Source organism: Dreissena polymorpha, chromosome 5, assembly GCF_020536995.1.
Source record: "Dreissena polymorpha isolate Duluth1 chromosome 5, UMN_Dpol_1.0, whole genome shotgun sequence".
Classification (NCBI taxonomy): domain Eukaryota; kingdom Metazoa; phylum Mollusca; class Bivalvia; order Myida; family Dreissenidae; genus Dreissena; species Dreissena polymorpha.
Window position 1 is genome coordinate 42,918,007 of NC_068359.1, and position 20,372 is coordinate 42,938,378.

General features: G+C 38.5%; 1 protein-coding gene and 1 long non-coding RNA gene across 3 annotated transcripts in view; both read right to left on the reverse strand.

Moving 5' to 3' along the window:
• LOC127880821 (DNA replication licensing factor mcm2-like) overlaps positions 1-19,181 on the reverse strand; it is a 53,820-nt gene extending 34,639 nt beyond the window's left edge. Inside the window, exons 1-11 of the mRNA XM_052428268.1 lie at positions 18,969-19,181; positions 17,098-17,288; positions 16,065-16,234; positions 14,553-14,638; positions 12,667-12,841; positions 11,702-11,811; positions 10,710-10,819; positions 6,110-6,317; positions 5,301-5,435; positions 3,926-4,117; positions 2,343-2,687 (exon numbers count right to left, since the gene is read on the reverse strand). Of these exons, the coding sequence (XP_052284228.1) occupies positions 2,343-2,687; positions 3,926-4,117; positions 5,301-5,435; positions 6,110-6,317; positions 10,710-10,819; positions 11,702-11,811; positions 12,667-12,841; positions 14,553-14,638; positions 16,065-16,234; positions 17,098-17,288; positions 18,969-18,974 (1,728 nt within the window). The 5' untranslated portion in view covers positions 18,975-19,181. The remainder of the gene's footprint in view (positions 1-2,342; positions 2,688-3,925; positions 4,118-5,300; positions 5,436-6,109; positions 6,318-10,709; positions 10,820-11,701; positions 11,812-12,666; positions 12,842-14,552; positions 14,639-16,064; positions 16,235-17,097; positions 17,289-18,968) is intronic.
• LOC127880839 (uncharacterized) lies at positions 8,149-9,630 on the reverse strand. Of its 2 annotated transcripts, none has more exons than XR_008049752.1 (3): positions 9,400-9,630; positions 8,696-9,139; positions 8,149-8,519 (listed from the first exon to the last, which is right to left on the reverse strand). It is a non-coding gene; the product is annotated as an uncharacterized LOC127880839 (long non-coding RNA). The 2 variants fall into 2 exon arrangements; XR_008049753.1 differs by having other exon boundaries at positions 8,696-9,119; positions 9,374-9,630.
• Positions 19,182-20,372: the final 1,191 nt, after the last annotated feature.

Genomic DNA, 20,372 nt, shown 5'->3' on the forward strand with positions numbered 1-20,372 from the left:
TGACGTTACCAGTTAAAGACCGAAAAATGGTGGAATCCATATGGTCTGTTATCAATGTCAAGCACTGCTCGGAAAAGAAGATCATGCCAAAAAAATCCAATCCGATGGCGATGAGACATCACTTATTCTGACCGGTGATCAGTGATCGGTGATATGACCGATGAATGGTGACCGATGTCCGGTGATCGTGACCGGTATAATATAACTGCGTCAGAATGGAAATATCTGGTGCAGAAGAATGACCATCCACGAATTCATCTGATAATGTTAACCGGAAAACAACGGTAGATTATCAGTATTAATAGGCATAAGTGTCCTTGTAGTCGTAGTGGAGAAAAGAACAGCTTATCCCGAAGCCTGAATGTTAAACGAACTAGTGTTCGTATACAACTACGGCTCGGTGACTGCAACATGTGTGGATGCCATAAGAAGAACCATCACACGTGGAATGGAGACATGATATTCCTAAAGGAATAAAATGGAGAACGTCGATATGACCAGTAGGTTCATTAACGCCTACGTGAGAAGTGGCGACATCCATATAACTTCGATGCCGAAATATTGTTCGGCTACGCTGGAAATATTGTCTTCTACAATATTGTCTCCGTGAGCATTGACATGATCGCTTACGAGCGTATCAACGCCGAGAACTGCTCAATGAAGGAGAGGTATGTTCGATAACTATCCAGTGGTGCTCAATGCAGTCCGCTGATGTCTACGTGAAGGTTGACGACGTCCTCGTTTTCTGCGATGTTGAGATCTGGATCGGCCGAGATGTGGATCGGCTGCGATGAGACCGAGATCTTCTAGAATAACGTCTCCGTGAGTGACGACGTGATCGCTTACGAGAGCCGCGACGATGAGAACTGCTCGACAAAGAAGAGCGTGTCCGATGTCTAATCCTTGATGAAGACGATGTATTCAACGAAGAATAGGAGAATAATTCAATGAAGAAGACCCAGTTCTTCTTCTTGACCGGTGACTGGTGTTATCGGTGGCAGGCCTAACTGATGACTGTTGACCGGTGACCGGAGCGGTGATCAATGACCGGACCGTTGACATGACCGGACCGGTGACATGACCGGACCGGTGACATGACCGGTGACATGACCGGTGATCAATGACCGGACCGGTGACATGACCGGTGACCGGACCGGTGACATGACCGGTGACCGGACCGGTGACATGACCGGTGATCAATGACCGGACCGGTGACATGACCGGTGACCGGACCGGCCGGTCAGACGTCGATCAATGGTCCGTGATCAACGTCCCCGGTGACGTACGGGTCATATCATGACCAGTGTTGTCACCGGATAATGACCGTATGGCGGATGCCAAATGGTCCGGCATTGGTCGATGTCCTTGACCAATGCCATCGGGCAAAGACCGGCTGACGGGTGTCGCCATATGGTCTGATGTTGACCGACTGTCTAAGAGACTTAGCATAGTACGGTCGCGATTGTGCCCGATACCCGGTGACTGATACTGCAACTATCATCCATGATCTGCGAAGTCACCAGGTATTTATCCACTCTTGTTTCTGCGACCATCATGTAGTCGAATATATGAAAAACAAGAGCAAAGCATATTCAACCATAAACTGGTCACAGACCAGATTATCATACGGCACATAAAATCATTATTTGACCATAATGAAAATTATAATAATACTGCCGTAGATCATAATTAAACAAAAGTTTAATTCAAACAGATGAAAAATAAAATGACGATCAATTAGATTGTCATACGGAACGTTAAAATCATTATTGCACACAATGGCAAATGATAAACAATCTGTCAATAGAAGAACACGCTTTGCACGATCTCGTAACACATTAGAAGAACATGCTTTGCACGTTCTAGCAATGTATTAGAAGAGCACGTTTTGCACGTGGTCGTTCGCGCCTGAAAACACCCAGCATGGTAGAAATAAACCATTGTTCGATAAAAACAAGCATGGCTTACCTTTTACAAATGAAACAAAATCCATTAAATCCACACAAATTAATCCGAATGAGAAATAAAAAGATAAATAACACAATTTATCTATTCAAAACCCCAATCAACCAAGTGAAAAACAATATTTTAATTCAGAGCCGTAAAAGACACGTATACACCTGGTTGATCCGGAAAGAATATTGAGGGTTGGTTACCGATTTTTGGCTAGGTTGCATTGCACTATGTTTAACCTGGCCTGTATTACGGTATTGAGGTGGCGGATTCCCAGTTAAAATTCCGGATGAGTTATTTCCCCTTGGAAAGTATAAGCATACGATAACAGGTCAGTATTTATGACATTAAAACTATTTTCAAATTACATAAAATCAATTCATCACTACCTTGTCAAACTCGTCAATGAGACAGATTCCCTTGTCTGCCAGCACCAGGGCGCCTGCCTCCAGTGTCCACTCCTTTGAAACGGGATTCCTCTGCACGTATGCTGTCAAACCCACCGCTGACGCCCCCTGGCCGGTAGTGTACACAACACGCGGGGCAGTCTTCTCAATGTATTTTAGGAACTGAGATTTCGCAGTTCCTGGATCTCCGCAGATGAGGACGTTTATGTCACCTCTGACTTTGTGTTTGCCGCCAGGATTTTTTGCCTCCCCACCGAATATGGCCAGGGCTAGGGCTCGCTTGATATCCTCGTGGTCATATATGGATGGAGCCATGCTGGCAAATATCTGAAATTGTATATGTATTTATTAAAATCAACCAGGACCTTTGACATTTCACAGGATTGTGCAACATACATATGCAGTAACCTAAAAAATTTGTAATTTAAGTCCAATCCTGTAACGTTTCACAAAAATCTGCCTAATGGTTTGTCTTTTGAATAAAACTAACACTGAACTTTTGATGACTAACAAAAGATAAAAGGTGATCCCAAAAGCTCATCCTTAATACGTTGTGCAAATGTAAGCTAATAAAGTCATATGATATACAGTGTTCATCCTGGGCAGCGCCATTGCAGGAATCCATTGCGGGATTCCCGCATCGAAATATTAATGGGCGCAATCTAAATAATATCAGTGGGCCATTCAGGCCCATACATAATATAATTGGCGCATTAAAAATTATATCAGTGGGAGATTTTATTATAAAAAACAAAGCGACGGAATCGTACTGAGAATTCTAAACATGAGTCTGCCGAATCGAATTGTAGGTGGAAAATAACCGTTGCTTTGCTACCGCGGACGCACTGTGTTGAATCCTGCACTTCCATTGGTTGATAGATGTCACATGTCAGCAAACTGTGTATACGTCATCAGAAAGTGTTGAAAACGTGTCAACATATTTTGTTGCGATTTTCAAACATTTTTAAGAAACAATACTGTGTTTAAACATGTCAAAGCATAAAGCAGAAAAGGAGAGCAGCGTGAGACAAACTCTCCTACATTTTTTTAACAAAAAAACCAAGGGAAAGTGAAAGGACTTCTGATCAGTATGGTGGCAAAACAGCAGATGCATCGGCCGAAGCGAGTAGGCCTACATTGTCTGCTGGTCAAGCGAACAAATGTTGAAACCTTCGGAAAATGTAATGATCATAAATTCCAGAAAGGTAGGTTAGAGAAATTTACGTTGTCGTACGATGACAAAAATCATTTAATGTTTTGTGACATTTGTAAAAAGCATAGTTAAAGTAACATTTTTAACGGCTGTTCGAATTTTCGGACAAGTACATTTTGTACTCTGAATAGACATGCAGCTGGTAGTTATCATACATCCTGGAATCAGGTGGCCCCTACATAATCTTTAAATGGCCCACTAAATTTATGGCTGATGGGCCATTGGCCCACCGGCAATCTGGCCCAGAATGAACACTGGATATAACTTATATAAAATTATCCCTATTTCCTATGCAGTTAATTTGCAAAGTTTACAAAAAACAAACAATTGGAAATTGTCTTTAATCATGTACCCTTTCTCCAATCCGTTCATCTTTCGACAACTGCACGATAGCCTTGATATCTTCATCAGTGAGACTGGCCACGGCTAGTTTATCATCTTTCTTTGTGATGTAGTTTGCCTGTATCACTGTGGCAAACACTGGGAAACCATTGGCAGTGTTTAGAGACCCATCATAGTTGTTATGGTAGACACCGGTCATTTCCTACATCACAAATGCGTTGTTATAAAAATGTGCTTAACATCACTTAAATGTTTAAATTGACAATCGTGTTTTCTAAGTAAATTTGGATAATTTTACATAAACAAGAGCAACGCATAACAGGTGCCATGCTCGGCTGCGGGTGCATTTTTGAAAAAATGAAAGCTTGTCAGATTTTTTAATTATTTTTTAGAGGTCAGAGTGACCTTTACCTTTGACCTGGTGACCCAAATATGGGTGTGGCACGTAGAACTCATCAAGGTGCAGCTACATATGAAGTTTCAAAGGTAGGTGGAAGCACTTTGATTTTAGAGCCAATGTTCAAAACCTTGACAAAATGTTAAGGTTTTAGCACGACGCGAACGGCGGACACAACGAGCTGGCTATGACAATACCTCGGGTTTTCTCCGAAAACAGCCGAGCTAAAAATTACAATTAAATAACAAGATGTGTTTGTGAAACACTATGTCCCCATATATTTGACCTTTGACCTTGAAGGAAGACCTTGACCTTTCACCACTCAAAATAGGCAGCTCCATGAGATACACATACATGCCAAATATCAAGTTGCTATCTTTAATATTGCAAAAGTTGTGGCAAATGTTAAAGTTTGACGCAAACAAACAAACACACAAAGCAACAAACCAACTGACAGGGCAAAAACAGTATGTCCCCCACTATAGTGGTGGGGGACATAAAAACAGGGCCCTTGCTACACTTTGGGGCCGGGGCCCTTAGAGGGGGGAACTTCACATCGTTTTCGCAAACGGTGAATATAGAAGATCTTTTCACCAACCATTCAACACTTAAAATTGCTATATTTTAATGTAATTTACATAAATATACATTTAATCAAAGGTTAATAGCACGATACCAGCTGGCAACATAGGTATTAAAGTAAAAAGGTTTTTGGGGAGGGGGGAATTTTTAGCTGAACAGAAAAAAGTATACTATTTTGAGGGGGGAATGGGGCCGAACTTCGGCCCCAAAAACGGCCAAACAACGGCCCTGAAAAATATACAATTTATTTACAATAAACCTTGACACCAACAGGTTTTCATTTTTTGATACATGACCTTAAGATTCTTGTCAATTAAGGATTGAGTGAATCAATCAATCAAGGATCTACAATTGAACTGATTTCTAATAAGATATTCCACCTGGAAAATTGATAAAAGACACCTACTATTTCATCTCCAGGTTTACAGTTGTCTGTCAAATCATCCAGTAGAATGGCATCCTTGGACCTTGGCAGTCGCCCAGCAGGTACCTTGCCAGGGCTCTCTTGTAAAGTGATTCTTTGATAGTTCTTATACAAGGTCTGAAAATACACATCAAGAATTCTGTTTGAAACACAATCCATAACGGCATAAGGAAATGCTATTAAAACAAGCAAATTCGTTGAATTGATATCCCCCCCCCCCCAATATGCTTCTGGAACTAAAAGTGTTATATTTGACACTCAAAAAAGCATTTTTTTAAAGATACAAAGGGCCATAACTCTGCTATTAACAGATGGTGTACAATGACATTTGGCGTGCATCATCCTCTTATCCATATATATACTCATATCATGTTTTAATTAAAATCCGCCAAAGCACTTCCAAGATATGGCTCCGGACGGACGGATGGAAAGTGCTAGGGAACTAAATTGCTGTATAGTCAACTCAATAAACAAATTATTGTTTATTGGAAAAGTTTGGCATATTTTTGGGGTAATGATGGTAAGATTTTTGGGAAAAAATGTTACTTTTGCCATTGGGAAACAGCCTTATTTTACTTCATGTAATTGGGAAATAGCCTGAATATTCAAATAGCTTGGGTAAAAGACTGTAATTTTAGACAATAAAAAATCACTGAATTTATGTGTCTAAGACAAATTTTCAACACAATTTTGACGACCAATACAAGATTTTGCAGTTTATTCTTATATTTTGCTCTGCCTATTCTGACATGAGTATTTAAGGTTTCTATTTTGGACCAGAATTACATTACCTGTTCCATATTAATTTCGAAAGGCCCAGTGGACTGGCACTCCGGACAAGACCCGGCCTTCACCTCTTGCGACTGGGACTGGTAGTAGGGACCGAGAACGTAGTTACACTTGTTACAGTCATACTTGATCACGTTCAACTGAGGAAGCACCCCTGTGCAGCTCGTCACCACGCCACTCGTACGGATCAGCTGGTTCAGGTGCAACTGCCTTAAAGAAGTTACACAATCTGATTATATATGAGCCTATTTCTGTGAACACAGGGTTTAACTCTTTCAGTGCGGGAACCGAATTTTGAAGGCCTTTGCAAACAGTTTGGATCCAGATGAGACGCCACAGTATGTGGCGTCTCATCTGGATCCAAACTGTTTGCTATTCTGATAGTATTCTTTGAAAAAAAATCAAAGCAAATGCTAATTTTAGAATTTCAGCAGACGACATTTTAGCAGACGACAAATTTCCCAGCATGCAAAGGGTTTAAATCTTGTGCTTCAAGTGCTTCCCCAGATTAGCCAGTGCAGTCAGGACAACACTTTACACACATGCATTAAGCCCCACTTTCCCAGACCACCACTCATATAAATCACAATGATTTAATTTAAACCCCCCCAAAAAAGGGGTGTGATTGAGGAGTTCAAGTGGATTAAAAGTCTGTCGACTGATTGTGGAGGATAAGATGTGCATGATGTGGAGATAAACCTTTGTAAACACACATACAAATTAACGCCTTCTGAACTTAACAATATTTATTTCTTAAATCCAGTTTTTACTTCAACATACTAAAAATGCAAATTTAACAGTATTCATTTCGGGTGAGTTCATTCATGTTCTTCATTTTATTTCTCAATCTCTGATGCTAGCAGTCTTTCATTTTTGCTTAATATTTTACAATATGGTCAGCACTTGAACATCTTCCTTAACCAATCTAAACTGGTTTTGATTTAGAGCCACGATTTTTTCTAGCCATTCTGATTTAAATTTGTTTTACACTGATTTTTTTAAAACAACAACACTGTGGTTTGCATTAAATTATAGTCATATACTTTGTTATATGTTATTGAAATAAAATTGAGACAAGAGCACCGCCTTGCGGGTGCAGACTGCTCATCTATTTGTCTTTTTAAAGGTGAAGGGACCGATCTCAATTTCAATCACAAAGGAGGGAGGGGTGGAGTGGAGAGGGTGTATAGTGTGGGGGTGTGGTCATTTATTAAATTATCTTCAAAAAATTTAAAAAAAAATTAAAAAAACACGGGATATAGTGTGAGGGTGTGGTGGTCATTGATTAAATGATCTTTAAAAAAAAATGGGGGGGGGGGGGGTGTTGGGGATGGTTAGGGTGGAGTCTATTGTGGTATGTCAGGTAAGAGTTGTTTTGTCAAAGTATCGATCAAATCTAATCATAAATAAAGAAGTTATGGCAATTTTAGCAAAATTTTATAATTTGACCTTGAGAGTCAAGGTCATTCAAAGGTCAAGGTAAAATTCAACTTGCCAGTTACAGTACCCTCATGATAGCATGAAAGTATTTGAAGTTTGAAAGCAATAGCCTTGATACTATAGAAGTAAAGTGGATCTAAACACAAATTTAACAATATATTCAAAGTTACTAAGTCAAACAAGAGGGCCTGAAAGGGCCAAAGTCGCTCAACTGAGATTCAAAGGAACTGACCTGTTCTGTGCAGCCCAATATGTCATTAGAACAAAATGTTCTTACCAACTTTCATGACTAGTGAACACCCTGGCAGGCACCTTTATCAACAGATCAGAACCATCTTCTGACCAAGTTTCATGAAGATCGGACAATAAATGTGGACTCTAGAGTGTTAACAAGATTTTACTATAGCCATATATTGCCATATAAGGAAAAATGCCCCGCCCCTTGGCAGCCATGTTTTTCAAGCAAACATAACCATTTTCGAACTCATCCAAGACATCGAGACCAATCTTCTCAACAAATTTCATGAAGATTGGACAATAAATGTGGCCTCTAGTGTGTTCACAAAGTTTTACTATAGCCATATTTAGCCATAAAAGGAACAAGATGTGTTTGTGAAACACAATGTCCCCCTATATGATGTTTGACCTTGTAGGATGACCTTGACATTGTGAAGGATGACCTTGACCTTTCACCACTCAAAATGTGCAGCTCCATGAGATACACATGCATGCCAAATATCAAGTTGCTATCTTCAATATTGCAAAAGTATTCATAAAATAAGCGATTTGGGCCACATATATTTGACCTCTGACCTTAAAGGATGACCTTGACCTTTCACCACTCAAAATGTGAAGCTCCATGAGATGCACATGCATGCCAAATATCAAGTTGCTATCTTCAATATTGCAAAAGTATTTATAAAATAAGCCATTTGGGCCCCATATATTTGACCTCTGACCTTGAAGGATGACCTTGACCTTTCACCACTCAAAATGTGCAGCTTCATGAGATACACATGCATGCCAAATATCAAGTTGCTATCTTCAATAATGCAAAAGTATTCATAACAAGATGTGTTTGTGAAACACAATGTCCCCCTATATGATGTTTGACATTGTAGGATGACCTTGACCTTGTGAAGGATGACCTTGACCTTTCACCACTCAAAATGTGCAGCTCCATGAGATACACATGCATGCCAAATATCAAGTTGCTATCTTCAATATTGCAAAAGTATTAATAAAATAAGCGATTTGGGCCACATATATTTGACCTCTGACCTTGAAGGATGACCTTGACCTTGACCTTTCACCACTCAAAATGAGCAGCTCCATGAGATGCACATGCATGCCAAATATCAAGTTGCTATCTTCAATATTGCAAAAGTATTCATAAAATGAGCAATTTTGGCCACATATAATTGACCTCTGACCTTGAAGGATGACCTTGACCTTTCACCACTCAAAATGTGCAGCTCCATGAGATACACATGCATGCCAAATATCAAGTTGCTATCTTCAATATTGCAAAAGTATTCATAAAATGAGCGATTTTGGCCACATATATTTGACCTCTGAACTTGAAGGATGACCTTGACCTTGACCTTTCACCACTCAAAATGTGCAGCTTCATAAATACACATGCATGACAAATATGAAGTTGCTATCTTCAATATAGCAAAAGTTATTGCAAAATGTTAAAGTTGGCGCAAACAGACAGACCAACAGACCAACAGACAGACCAACAGACAGGGCAAAAACAATATGTCCCCCACTACTATAGTGGGGGACATAAAAATGAGCGATTTTGGCCACATATATTTGACCTCTGACCTTGAAGGATTACCTTGACCTTGACCTTTCACCACTCAAAATGTGCAGCTTCATGAGATACACATGCATGCCAAATATGAAGTTGCTATCTTCAATATAGCAAAAGTTATTGCAAAATGTTAAAGTTGGCGCAAACAGACAGACCAACAGACAAGACCAACAGACAGGGCAAAAACAATATGTCCCCCACTACTATAGTGGGGGACATAAAAATGCCCCCCCCCCTTGGTAGCCATGTTTTTCAAGCAAACGTAACCATTTTTGAACTCATCCAAGATATCATTGAGACCAATCTTCTGACCAAATTTCATGAAGATTGGACAATAAATGTGGCCTCTAGAGAGTGAACAAGGCAAATGTTGACGTCGCACAACGCACCACAGACAACAGACAAAAGGCGATCACAAAAGCTCACTATGAGCAAGTTGTGCTCAGGTGAGCTAAAAAACGGTGACGTAGTGCGCATGCGCGCATGTACATAAAATGTAAACAAATGATGGGTTCAAAAAGAGGTGAGGTTCGATAAGAGGTACTTAAACGATACATAACTTTGCCTGCACAGTCCCTTTATGATAGTAAGTGTTGCAAGTATGAAAGCAATAGCTTTGATACTTAAGGAATAAAATGGATCTAAACACAAAACTTAACCAAACTTTTATTTTTCTAAGTATAAAAAGGGCACATAATTCTGTCAAAATGCAAGCCAGAGTTATCTTACTTTGCCTGCCCAGTCGCCTCATGATAGTAAGTGTACCAAGTTTGAATGCAATAGAATTGATACTTTCTGAGAAAAGTGGACCTAAATGCAAAACTTAACAGGACGCCGACATCAAGGTGATGACAATAGCTCATAATTTTTTTTTCAAAAAATAGACGAGCTAATAAAATAATAATTAGACACTTCTTTCTTTTTTTCCCTTTCTTTTAATTTTTTTTTTTTTTCAAATTGGTATTTGTTTCTACCATTTTGCTTTGGAAATGGGTATGTTTAATGGAACCCTTGATACGACTGGAAAAGGCATGGTCAGGGTTAAATGCTGAAAGGTAACAAAATCACATTTTTTGGACCACTTTAAAAACATGCCAAGGAATTATTTATACTCGCCTTGTCCCCATTTTCTTCAAATAAGTATGCATCTCAAAATGACCACAAGGTCAGTTGTATGTGGAAGCACTTGGATTTTCGAGCCTATGTTAAGGTTTTAGCACTAGACGGCGGACTGGTTATGACAATACCTCAGGTTTTCTCCGAAAACAGATGAGCTAAAAATACTTGTATATAACATTTGAAGAAATTAGACTAGAAGATACAATCAACATAAACCATACCTCAGTGAACGCAACTCTTCAATGAGTGGAAGTTCAGCAATTCGGACATGAATTTCCTTGGCAATCCTTTCATAATTTGGGTACATGCTCAACACAACTTCTTTTGCAGCCTGAAAAATATTTTAATTGTAACTTTTTATAACAAGAAAATAAACAACCATAATAAATATTAACTGCTTGTTCTGAACATAAAACATAAGAATGCATCCAGCATTTATGTCAAGTTTATCTGCAATACTTTTTTGAACACATTTTCATTCAAGGAGAAATAATTGTTAGGAATACTTGAACAGGAATACTTGAACATGCACCATGATTTCTTTCAGACAAAAAGAGGCCAACATCCTTTACATTCACCTTATTGTGCATGCATCATCTTCCTCTTTGTGGCATTTATTATCTACACCACATCATCTTCCTTTTTGTGGCATTTATTATCTACACCACATCATCTTCCTCTTTGTGGCATTTATTATCTACACCACATCATCTTCCTCTTTGTGGCATTTATTATCTACACCACATCATCTTCCTCTTTGTGGCATTTATTATCTACACCACATCATCTTCCTCTTTGTGGCATTTATTATCTACACCACATCATCTTCCTCTTTGTGGCATTTATTATCTACACCACATCATCTTCCTCTTTGTGGCATTTATTATCTACACCACATCATCTTCCTCTTTGTGGCATTTATTATCTACACCAATGTTTTTTTCACCATTTCTGGATAGGTAATAATTATTGATTTTTACAGAAAATACTACAAAACATAGAATAAAAGTGTTTTCAATATTATATCTCATACTGCCCTTCAACTTATTGAGCTGGATGGGAGAGAACTAAATGTTTTAATAATTTTTGTTAACCTTCAAATGGGAATGTGTATGTCATTTTTGGGAAATGTATAATATATTTACTTTTTCCATAGGGTCCCTATAACAGCCCAAAATTTTAACGAAAAAACAACAACACGCTCTTCACGAACCTCATCAAAGTTTTGCAGCATCTCAGTTGGGGCCTCTGGCAAGAAGTAGGCAAGCACTTGTTCAACAGAGGCCAACATGTTGTAGTCTATCACCAGGCTCTCCTTGTTACCTTACAGAAAAATGATGGGTCACTTACTAGGAATGGCTGTCTAAGAAAATGGGGTTAAGTGTCATCCCAGAATAGCCTGTGCTGGTCTGCACAGGCTAATCACGGATGATACTTTATGCCTAAAAGAAACATACAATAAAAGCAGAGTGTCATCTCTGATTCTGCACAGGCCAATTTGTGACAGCACTTAAAACACATGCATTTAACCCCTTTTTCACAGAGTGAGGCTCAACAAATGTGTACACACAATGAACATATAAGAGGTGTTCCTAAAACATATTTGCAACTTACAGCAGTAGTGGTCCTTTTGCTTTGATCTGTGACCTCTTGATTTGAAAAATTATTGAGGGTCATCCTTTGTCAACACATTACCGAATTAACCTGAATGCCAATTAAGATACTATACTCGTATGAGAAAGCTTTCTTAAGATATTGTGAGGCAATTAATTGAACAATACAAGTCTCTGTTACTGGACCTTTAACCAGATGACCTCAAACTGAATACTTTTTTAACCAAATTAACTGTTATAACAATTTGTATCGTAAAAAGCTCTCTCAAGATAATGTGTGGTAACAATTTTTCCATAACAATCCAGTGATCTTTTGCTTTAACCTGTAGACCTCAAAATTGCTTGTCGTTTTCTAAGACTCCCAAGTGACCATAACACCAATTGGCATGGTTGTAGGTCCAAGCATTCAAATTCTGAGGGAGGGGGGGGGGGCATAGAAAGAAACCATCAGGAAATATGTATTACAATATTCATTAGACGTCTCAACACAATGTGCTGTCACTGGTTTGGCAACCCTTTCAGTAATATAAATTATACAAATATCCAATTAGTTTTATTTTTTTACCTTCCACCATCTGTCGAATTTTCTCTCTGTACACGTTGTGGCCCTTGGAGTCAACGAATGTTCTCAAGAAGTTCTTAAAGCGGTTTTTTATCTCAGTTTTAGGAGCCAGCATGGACACCCACTCTCTAACAGAATGCCCTTTCATGTCTTCGAGGTTTTCAATACTTTCAATCATCTGAAACCATCAATGAAGATTTACATGAACATATAGTTCATGACCACACATTCTAAATCCTTAACTCATTCTCCTTAACTAATTCAAACGAGTTTGTAGTCTTCTAGAATTCAATTTAAGGCCTTTCTTATGCCTCAGTCACAAATAATCCGGTCGCCGACCAATGTGTCCGATTTCCAGGCATCAGGAATACTGGACACATCAAAGTCCGAATACTGTGAAAAGTGACAAAGTTTAATACCTCAGTCATAAATAGACGCCAATCACTGTCCAATCAACAGCATACGTATTTTTCCCATCATCGGGCTGGCGTACGGCCTATGATCGCACGATCACTGGGTCATTTTGTAGCATCAGGCGGAGTCTGGATTAATTTAAAGTCTCACTTAAACTTGTACCCGACGTAGGGCCTGGGAAGAGACTTAAATTTAATCCAGATGTCGCCCCTTGCTACAAAATGACCCGGTGTCTGTGCGATCATCGGCCGTGCGCCAGCCCGATGAGCGCAAAAATACTTCGTCCGCTGATCAGATAGTGATTGGTCTCCATTTGCGACTTCTATCTATACAGTATTTCTAGACTTTCTAGATTAAATATTTTAGAGCTTCACTTTCTACTGATGAGAGGCAAACAGCATAAAACCTGAATGGAAAGTAAGTTAATCATAGGCTGTTCTGGTTTGATGCTGGTTGCACATAGCAATTTTCACTTTACCCATGAGTGGGAAAGGGTAAACAGGTTCAACAAATTGTCTATTATAACAACTAAACCATAATTCTTTTGAGCACGCCAAACTTCAAAAGGTACGCAATCTTCCAATAATCAATAATACCTGTGAAAAACCTATAGACTGAGTGACTGGATAGCAATACTGTGGTAAGTGGATTGTAGGCAGAGTTAGAAAATTAATATTTGACACTTGCTAGCCCATTGCACTAACAGCCTACATGCTGTATATCAGAGGTCCAAGATACTTCCACAGTTTGTAAAAATGGAATTGACTTCATTTTTAAGGGGCAGAATTCTTGCCTGGAGGTCCATTAACAGACAGGAATTGAGCTCCATTCAGAGTCATAAAACAAGCTCAAACAAGAGATGTGTTTGTCAGAAGTACAATGCCCCCTAGTGCGCCCCTTTGATCTTTTTTTACCTTTGACCTTGACCTCTCGGCACTCAAAATGTGCAGCTCCATGAGATACACATGCATGCCAAATATTAAGTTACTTTCATCAATAATGCAAAAGTTATGACCAAGGTTAAAGTTTTGTGACAAATACAATGAGAAGACAGATGCATAGAATGACAGACAGACAGGCCAAAAACAATATACCCCCGATCATTCCATCCAATATACCCCTAATCATTCGATACAGGGGCATAAAAAACTACCTGACGAGACAAATAGTCACATTGAAAAGAAAGACTTATTGTGAATTGAGACAAGATATGAACCTTGATCTGTGATAACAGAGGGTTAATGCATGTGGTTAAGTGTCATCCCATATTTATCCGTCCAGTCAGCATAGACTAGTCCGAAATAAAACTTTTCCCCGTAAATTGGATTTTTGCTAATAAGAGAATTTCTTTTAACCAAAAGTATTATAAACACGGAAAGTGTCATCCCTTATAGGCCTGTGCGGACTGCATAGGTTAATTTGGGAGGCACATGCATGAAGCCACCTTTTCACAGGGCATGTCTGAAATAGTTCACCTCCTCATCCTCCATCTCTCCTTCTGCAGCTCGTTCTGCAGCGCGGCGTTTCCTTGGTCTGTCCTCCTCTTCCTCATCCGACTCATCTGTCAAGGATAAAACACAATAACATATTATCTATCAATGTTCATTACTTAAAGAGACAGCAAAGAGCCCAGTATAGTCAGTGTTTTTCTAGCCGTTTTTTGAAAAGAGGGTGGTCATATTGATATTTTTTAAATCTATAAAAATGGCAAATTAGGGAATTTTTTTATTGTAAATAAGGACCAAATTTGGATTTATTTATAAACAAATATTGTCACAACAAGCTTTTTCATCACCATTTTGGGAAAAAAAATCATATACATTATAGTTATATATCTTTTTAATGTATTTAAAATAAAATCGAGATATAATTAATCATTAAACACTTATTTCTCTAAAAAAATATTTTTGGAGAAACTTGCGATTTTTAAAATAATTACGGGTTGTGATCAAGTCCAGTTTACAGTCTTTTTTTACATAGCAGAAAACCTACTGGCAGTGTTTATTGGATGGCAATAAATCCATGAACGAAGCCATGGAGTAATGATCCACAGGACAGAGATACAATTTCAATGTTTTTGTTTGCAAGGGCTCAAATTTTAATTTCTTTTTCTACTTGCACAAAAATACAAGCAGCTGTAATTCCAACTGTCAAAATCAACAACCTACTCTGGATTTTGAAATTTTTCTGGAAATATATTTTTAAAGTTTGGAAAAGAGTTGAGTAGTACTAAACAATGAAAGGCGAACTGAACCTTTATATTTAATTTCTGCGATCACACAATATAGTCTGATGTTAGATCATTGGACCATAAGGGTCCACATCATGTTTCTTTGCTTTTAATCCACTTAGCCACTACCTCTGGACTGCCATCCTTGGATGAAACTAACAATTTTGCTCCTCATGAGCCCATCCATACACTCAATACTCAGAGAAAACCTACAATCATTCATTTTGTGTTTCATCACTGAGAATGCACATTAACAAGATGCATAACTCAGCGAGTAAAAACTTTTAAGTTAATGACGTGTTTGTTTTTAATATTCAACGTTAATGAATATGTGGGAATCAATTGTGCCTTTTTACACCTGTATTAAACCCAAACCAGTCTGCATGACAGGGTACTTGATTCATCACATGGTTATTTAGACGTTCTATACAATGACCTAATGACCAGCATTCATGATATGGAGTGCATACAGCACGACATATATCTTTTTTTCCCACTATTTCTTTACTCGCAAAATATGCTAGAGGCTTATAACGTTTTTTTGCAATCTGTATTTTGCAAGTGTTAATTTCGAGCCATATTTACCAAAATTATAGATAATTTGTTGTTTTTTTAATAAAAAAGAAGAAAACACAATTTTTTGGAACAGCTTAACATAAATACTAGAATGAACCATAAAACAGACCACACATCAAGCCTAGGCTAGCCATGAACAATAAAATAGTGACGGCACATATACAGTAGTAGTAGCTCATACCATACATGAGACCGCGCCTCATGCGACCAGTTAACCGTCCCTCCTCCCTATCACGTTGATGCAACTCTCGTTCAGCAGCCTGACGCTGACTCTCAGACAGGTCTGAATAGTCCTCATCATCCATTACCTCCCGATCATACACATCCAACTCTGGCATAGGCCGATAATCTCTGTAAGTAGATAAGACCAGTAAACATATCATGCACTTGGTCTTGCTGTTTACAGTCATGCGCCTCTTTATCTTTTTTTTTTAATTTAAATAATTAAAATTCAATCAATTTACGCAATAACCTTTCAACAATTCCCTATTAACTTAAATTCTTTTTTCCCCCACATAATTTGAAGATAACATTGAATTGGGTATGTTCAAATGAGTAGAAAATAATAATTTTGACAATAAATATCCTGTGATATTTTTACAAATTTTCTCATCTGAGTCCTGGGACTCGATAACTTGCAAATCTATGAGTCCCCGAATTGAAAGAATGAGTCCAAATATTAAACGATAATATTTTTTGAGAAATTTCAATTAATTTTTGGGACTCGTATTATTTGAAACTCTGCATCCCCAGATTTTCTTGCGAGTAGGATGCAGGACTCACAGGTAAAACAAGAAACCGTCGGAGACGGGTGATGCTCCCCAAAGGTTTTTTGTCACAATATTGCAATATATATTTAGATAAAAGGAAAAGTCTTGAGGGCACAGTAGTTGGGGGGACAAGAATTTTTTTTAAAAAAAATTTCAAAGGGCCATAACTCTGTGAAAAATCATCCGACCAGAACCCGCCGATAATATGCACATCTCCTCTTGGTAGTGAAGCTTCCCATAAAGTTTCATTGAATTCCGGTCATTAGTTGCTGAGAAAAAGCCCGGACAAAAAGTGTGCACGGACGGACAGACGAAGCGGTGACTATATACTCCCTCCAAAATAAATTTTGAGGGAGCATAAAAATCACCGATATATTATCTTTATAATACTTCTTTGTCTACTAATTTTCATAATCTGAGTATGCCGAGTCACACAAAAAATACCTTTCCATGTTATCCCCAAACAGCTCCTCCCCGTCCTCCTCCTCCTGCGCAGGCTCATCATCCCCAAGTAGTTCCGACTCATCTTCAAACGGTGGGAGGTCCCTGCCTGGACTGGAAGTGATTGGGTCACGACTCCTTCTGGATCTTGCCGGACTGGTTGCAGAAGAGAATGGTTCAGAAGATGGTTCCTCCTGTAAATCACATCAGAAAGGTTCATTGATTGTGTTGGAATTTATGATCGCACAAATAGCTAATGTGAACAATTCTGAGCTCTAATGGGGGATCGAACCCACTACCTCCAGAGTGGTAGTCAGACACTAACTGCGTCGCTTAAAAGCTAGCCCAACAGCCAGGGTGTCACTTGAGAGCTAGCCCAACAGCAAAGGCTGTTGGAAGTGACCTTCTTTCACTACACTCTTCCCCCACTTAATTTTTCAAGGCCCAGACGCACCATCTACAGCATGTATAGCATCCACATGGCCCACCCAGAACCATTAAACATCTCACACCCACTTTCGGAATTGTTTGCCTTTTCACCATAAGAGTGAAAAATCCTGAGATTCAACGGGGAAACAAACCACTACCTCCAGAGTTGTAGTAAGACACTCAAACTGCGTCGCTAAAGAGCTTGCTCAACAGCAAGGCTGTTGGAAGTGACCTTATTTCACTACAGAGCGATGCGAAGAAACAGTCGTGTTAAAGGACAAACACATGTTTACATGACATTGCATCAGTCTGGCATATACATCCCAGTTAAATCTTTTAAGCAAGTAAGTGCTAGCAAGAACTAATGCGCTACGAATAGCGAAGACGTTTAGGCTAGATTGAACTTTACCGGTACGCAGTTGTTAACTACTATCGACAAAGCGGGGGTTTGGTGGCGGAAGCCCCCGATACTAGCTGAAATAATTCGCGTTCAGAATAAATCTGAACGCTGAAACTCCGGTCTGCCAAAACCATAACGAAAAATAAATACAATACTATTACATCAATATGCTTAAAATTGCAAAATAACATTACCAACTCATAAAGTTTTGGTTAATTAGTCCATTTTTACCTCAAATAGCGTCGAATTGAAGTTAAAATGCATAATTTGTTTCAGTTAAACTTCTGCTTAAATCGCAATACAATCACTGACCTCTCGCCATGTTATGAAATATTTAAATATCAACCAATCAGAAGAAGGCATTACGGTGTAATAGGCTGCGTTATCGATTAAAATCTACCTGCCGTATACAGCGGGCACAGCGATTGGAATTGAAAATGTGAGTAGTGTGTTGATTTAAATTGGTCAGGCGTGCAAAATTGAAAGAGTCATTACATAATTCTTACGGAACATTATTGAGAAATGAATTATCTACACAGGTATGTAAATATTATTGCAATCCGTTGACATTAACTGTCTGATATCGGGGCTTGAATGTTGCGCACCAAATTCCTTGCGCATCAATATAGACAAAGAAGGAAAACTCTCGCTATTAAAAAGATAGAGTGGACTATTGACGCCAAGAGTCTGCCAAAGCAAAAATCATCAAAAGACTCTTAGGCGGCAATTTATATTGACTACCCCCGATACTAAGGAAATATATAGGATAAAAAGGATTATAAGGTATTGCGTAAGTTGTTATGTGTTAGGTGTTAAGGGTTAAGGTACGCTGTTTGATGTTTAAGTGTTGCGTACCGGTAAAGTTCAATCGTCCCGACGTTTACAATTTGTCACACAAATAAATGGGTAAATGAATTGGCGACAGCGGGCTTTACAGGACGCCAGACATACAGATATACAGATATATTTCTGTTTATTTAAAAACAAATTGAATAAGACAACAACGCTGAATTTTTAATGCAGTAATGTAGGATGTGTAACTTACAGCCATTGCGTGCGTTGTTTGATGTTAAAGTGTGTGGTAGTTTTCAGCACAGTGTTGTCGTTTTCTTTATTTGCCCACGTGACTTCGAAAGCGCGGGAATAGGGTCAAGAGGTCACTTCGCGTATTGAAGCTCAAGAAAATTAACTTACACAAAGACCAATCGTGATACATCGGCTATCTCGGATTCCTCCGTAAGTTTGATTTATGAAATAACAATCGTGATACATCGGCTATCTCGGATTCCTCCGTAAGATAGGCCTCGTGGCTAACGGTCGCCATATTGCCTTGTATTACTACTTTACTACCCAAAAGGTTGTCAGTCTATTGTTATGAGGCTGTATACGATGCGCGTTGAACTAGCGCCAAACTTTTTACCGAAACTTTGATATTAAGAGCACTATTAACGTTCATTTGTGTTGCATTTGACCTATTATCCAAGTGATTTGCTTTTCCATTATTATTTAATCACCCTATCATCCAATTTTTAAGATGAAATTACGGTGTTTACAAAACCAACCAAACCGAAAGTGAAACTAGATGCATTACGTTTCGCGATGTATACATTAACTATTTGTTCAGTTTGAGGAAGCGAATCGATAATAGACGGTGGAATATGTATGCAATACAGACTATCATTGCCGATTGTAGTACTGAAATAAATCGTCTGCTGATCCAGAGTGATGAAATAAATCGTCTGCTGATCCAGAGTGACACAAAGACTAGACTAATCTAATGACACGTACTGGTGATTTTTTTCATACTACAGATTTTAACGTCAGTGCGTTGTACAAAAATATTCTCTCTAAAATAGGGCTAGCCCATTGAGTCATACGCCTTTAAAACACTCAAACTCTGCAGTAAATCAACATGTTGTTGGATAATAATAAAATAATTGTTCAAAAGACAAAAACCGGTTGGTATTAAGTTATTTACTATCTAAAATGTTAAGATAAAATACATTCGGGTGACTCTTGTATTCAAAATTATTAAGTTAAGAGGTTTACATATCTGCAATTTGCTGTAAAAAGAGTTTCCAACCACATAACCAACAGCACACCCAGATTCGAACAAATATTCTACCACGGCACGTGACTTTTTTCTATATACACAGAAGGAAAACTACTGTTGGTTATTACCCCGATATACCAAAGACATATCAATATACAATGTATATTGATAGGTCTTTGGATATACCAACGGTTGTTTAAAGTGACGTCACTTTGATTGTCCTTGCACTGTTTATGAATGAAGACGACGTCATTTGATTTTAATTGTTGTGGTGACGTCACATTTTCGCGGAAAAGTAGAGGACGTTCGGTTAATATAATTCTCATTTATAACCTTTAAACCGCCAATAACTTATTAATGAAATCGTGTTAGAATCGAAAAAATCGACGGGTAACC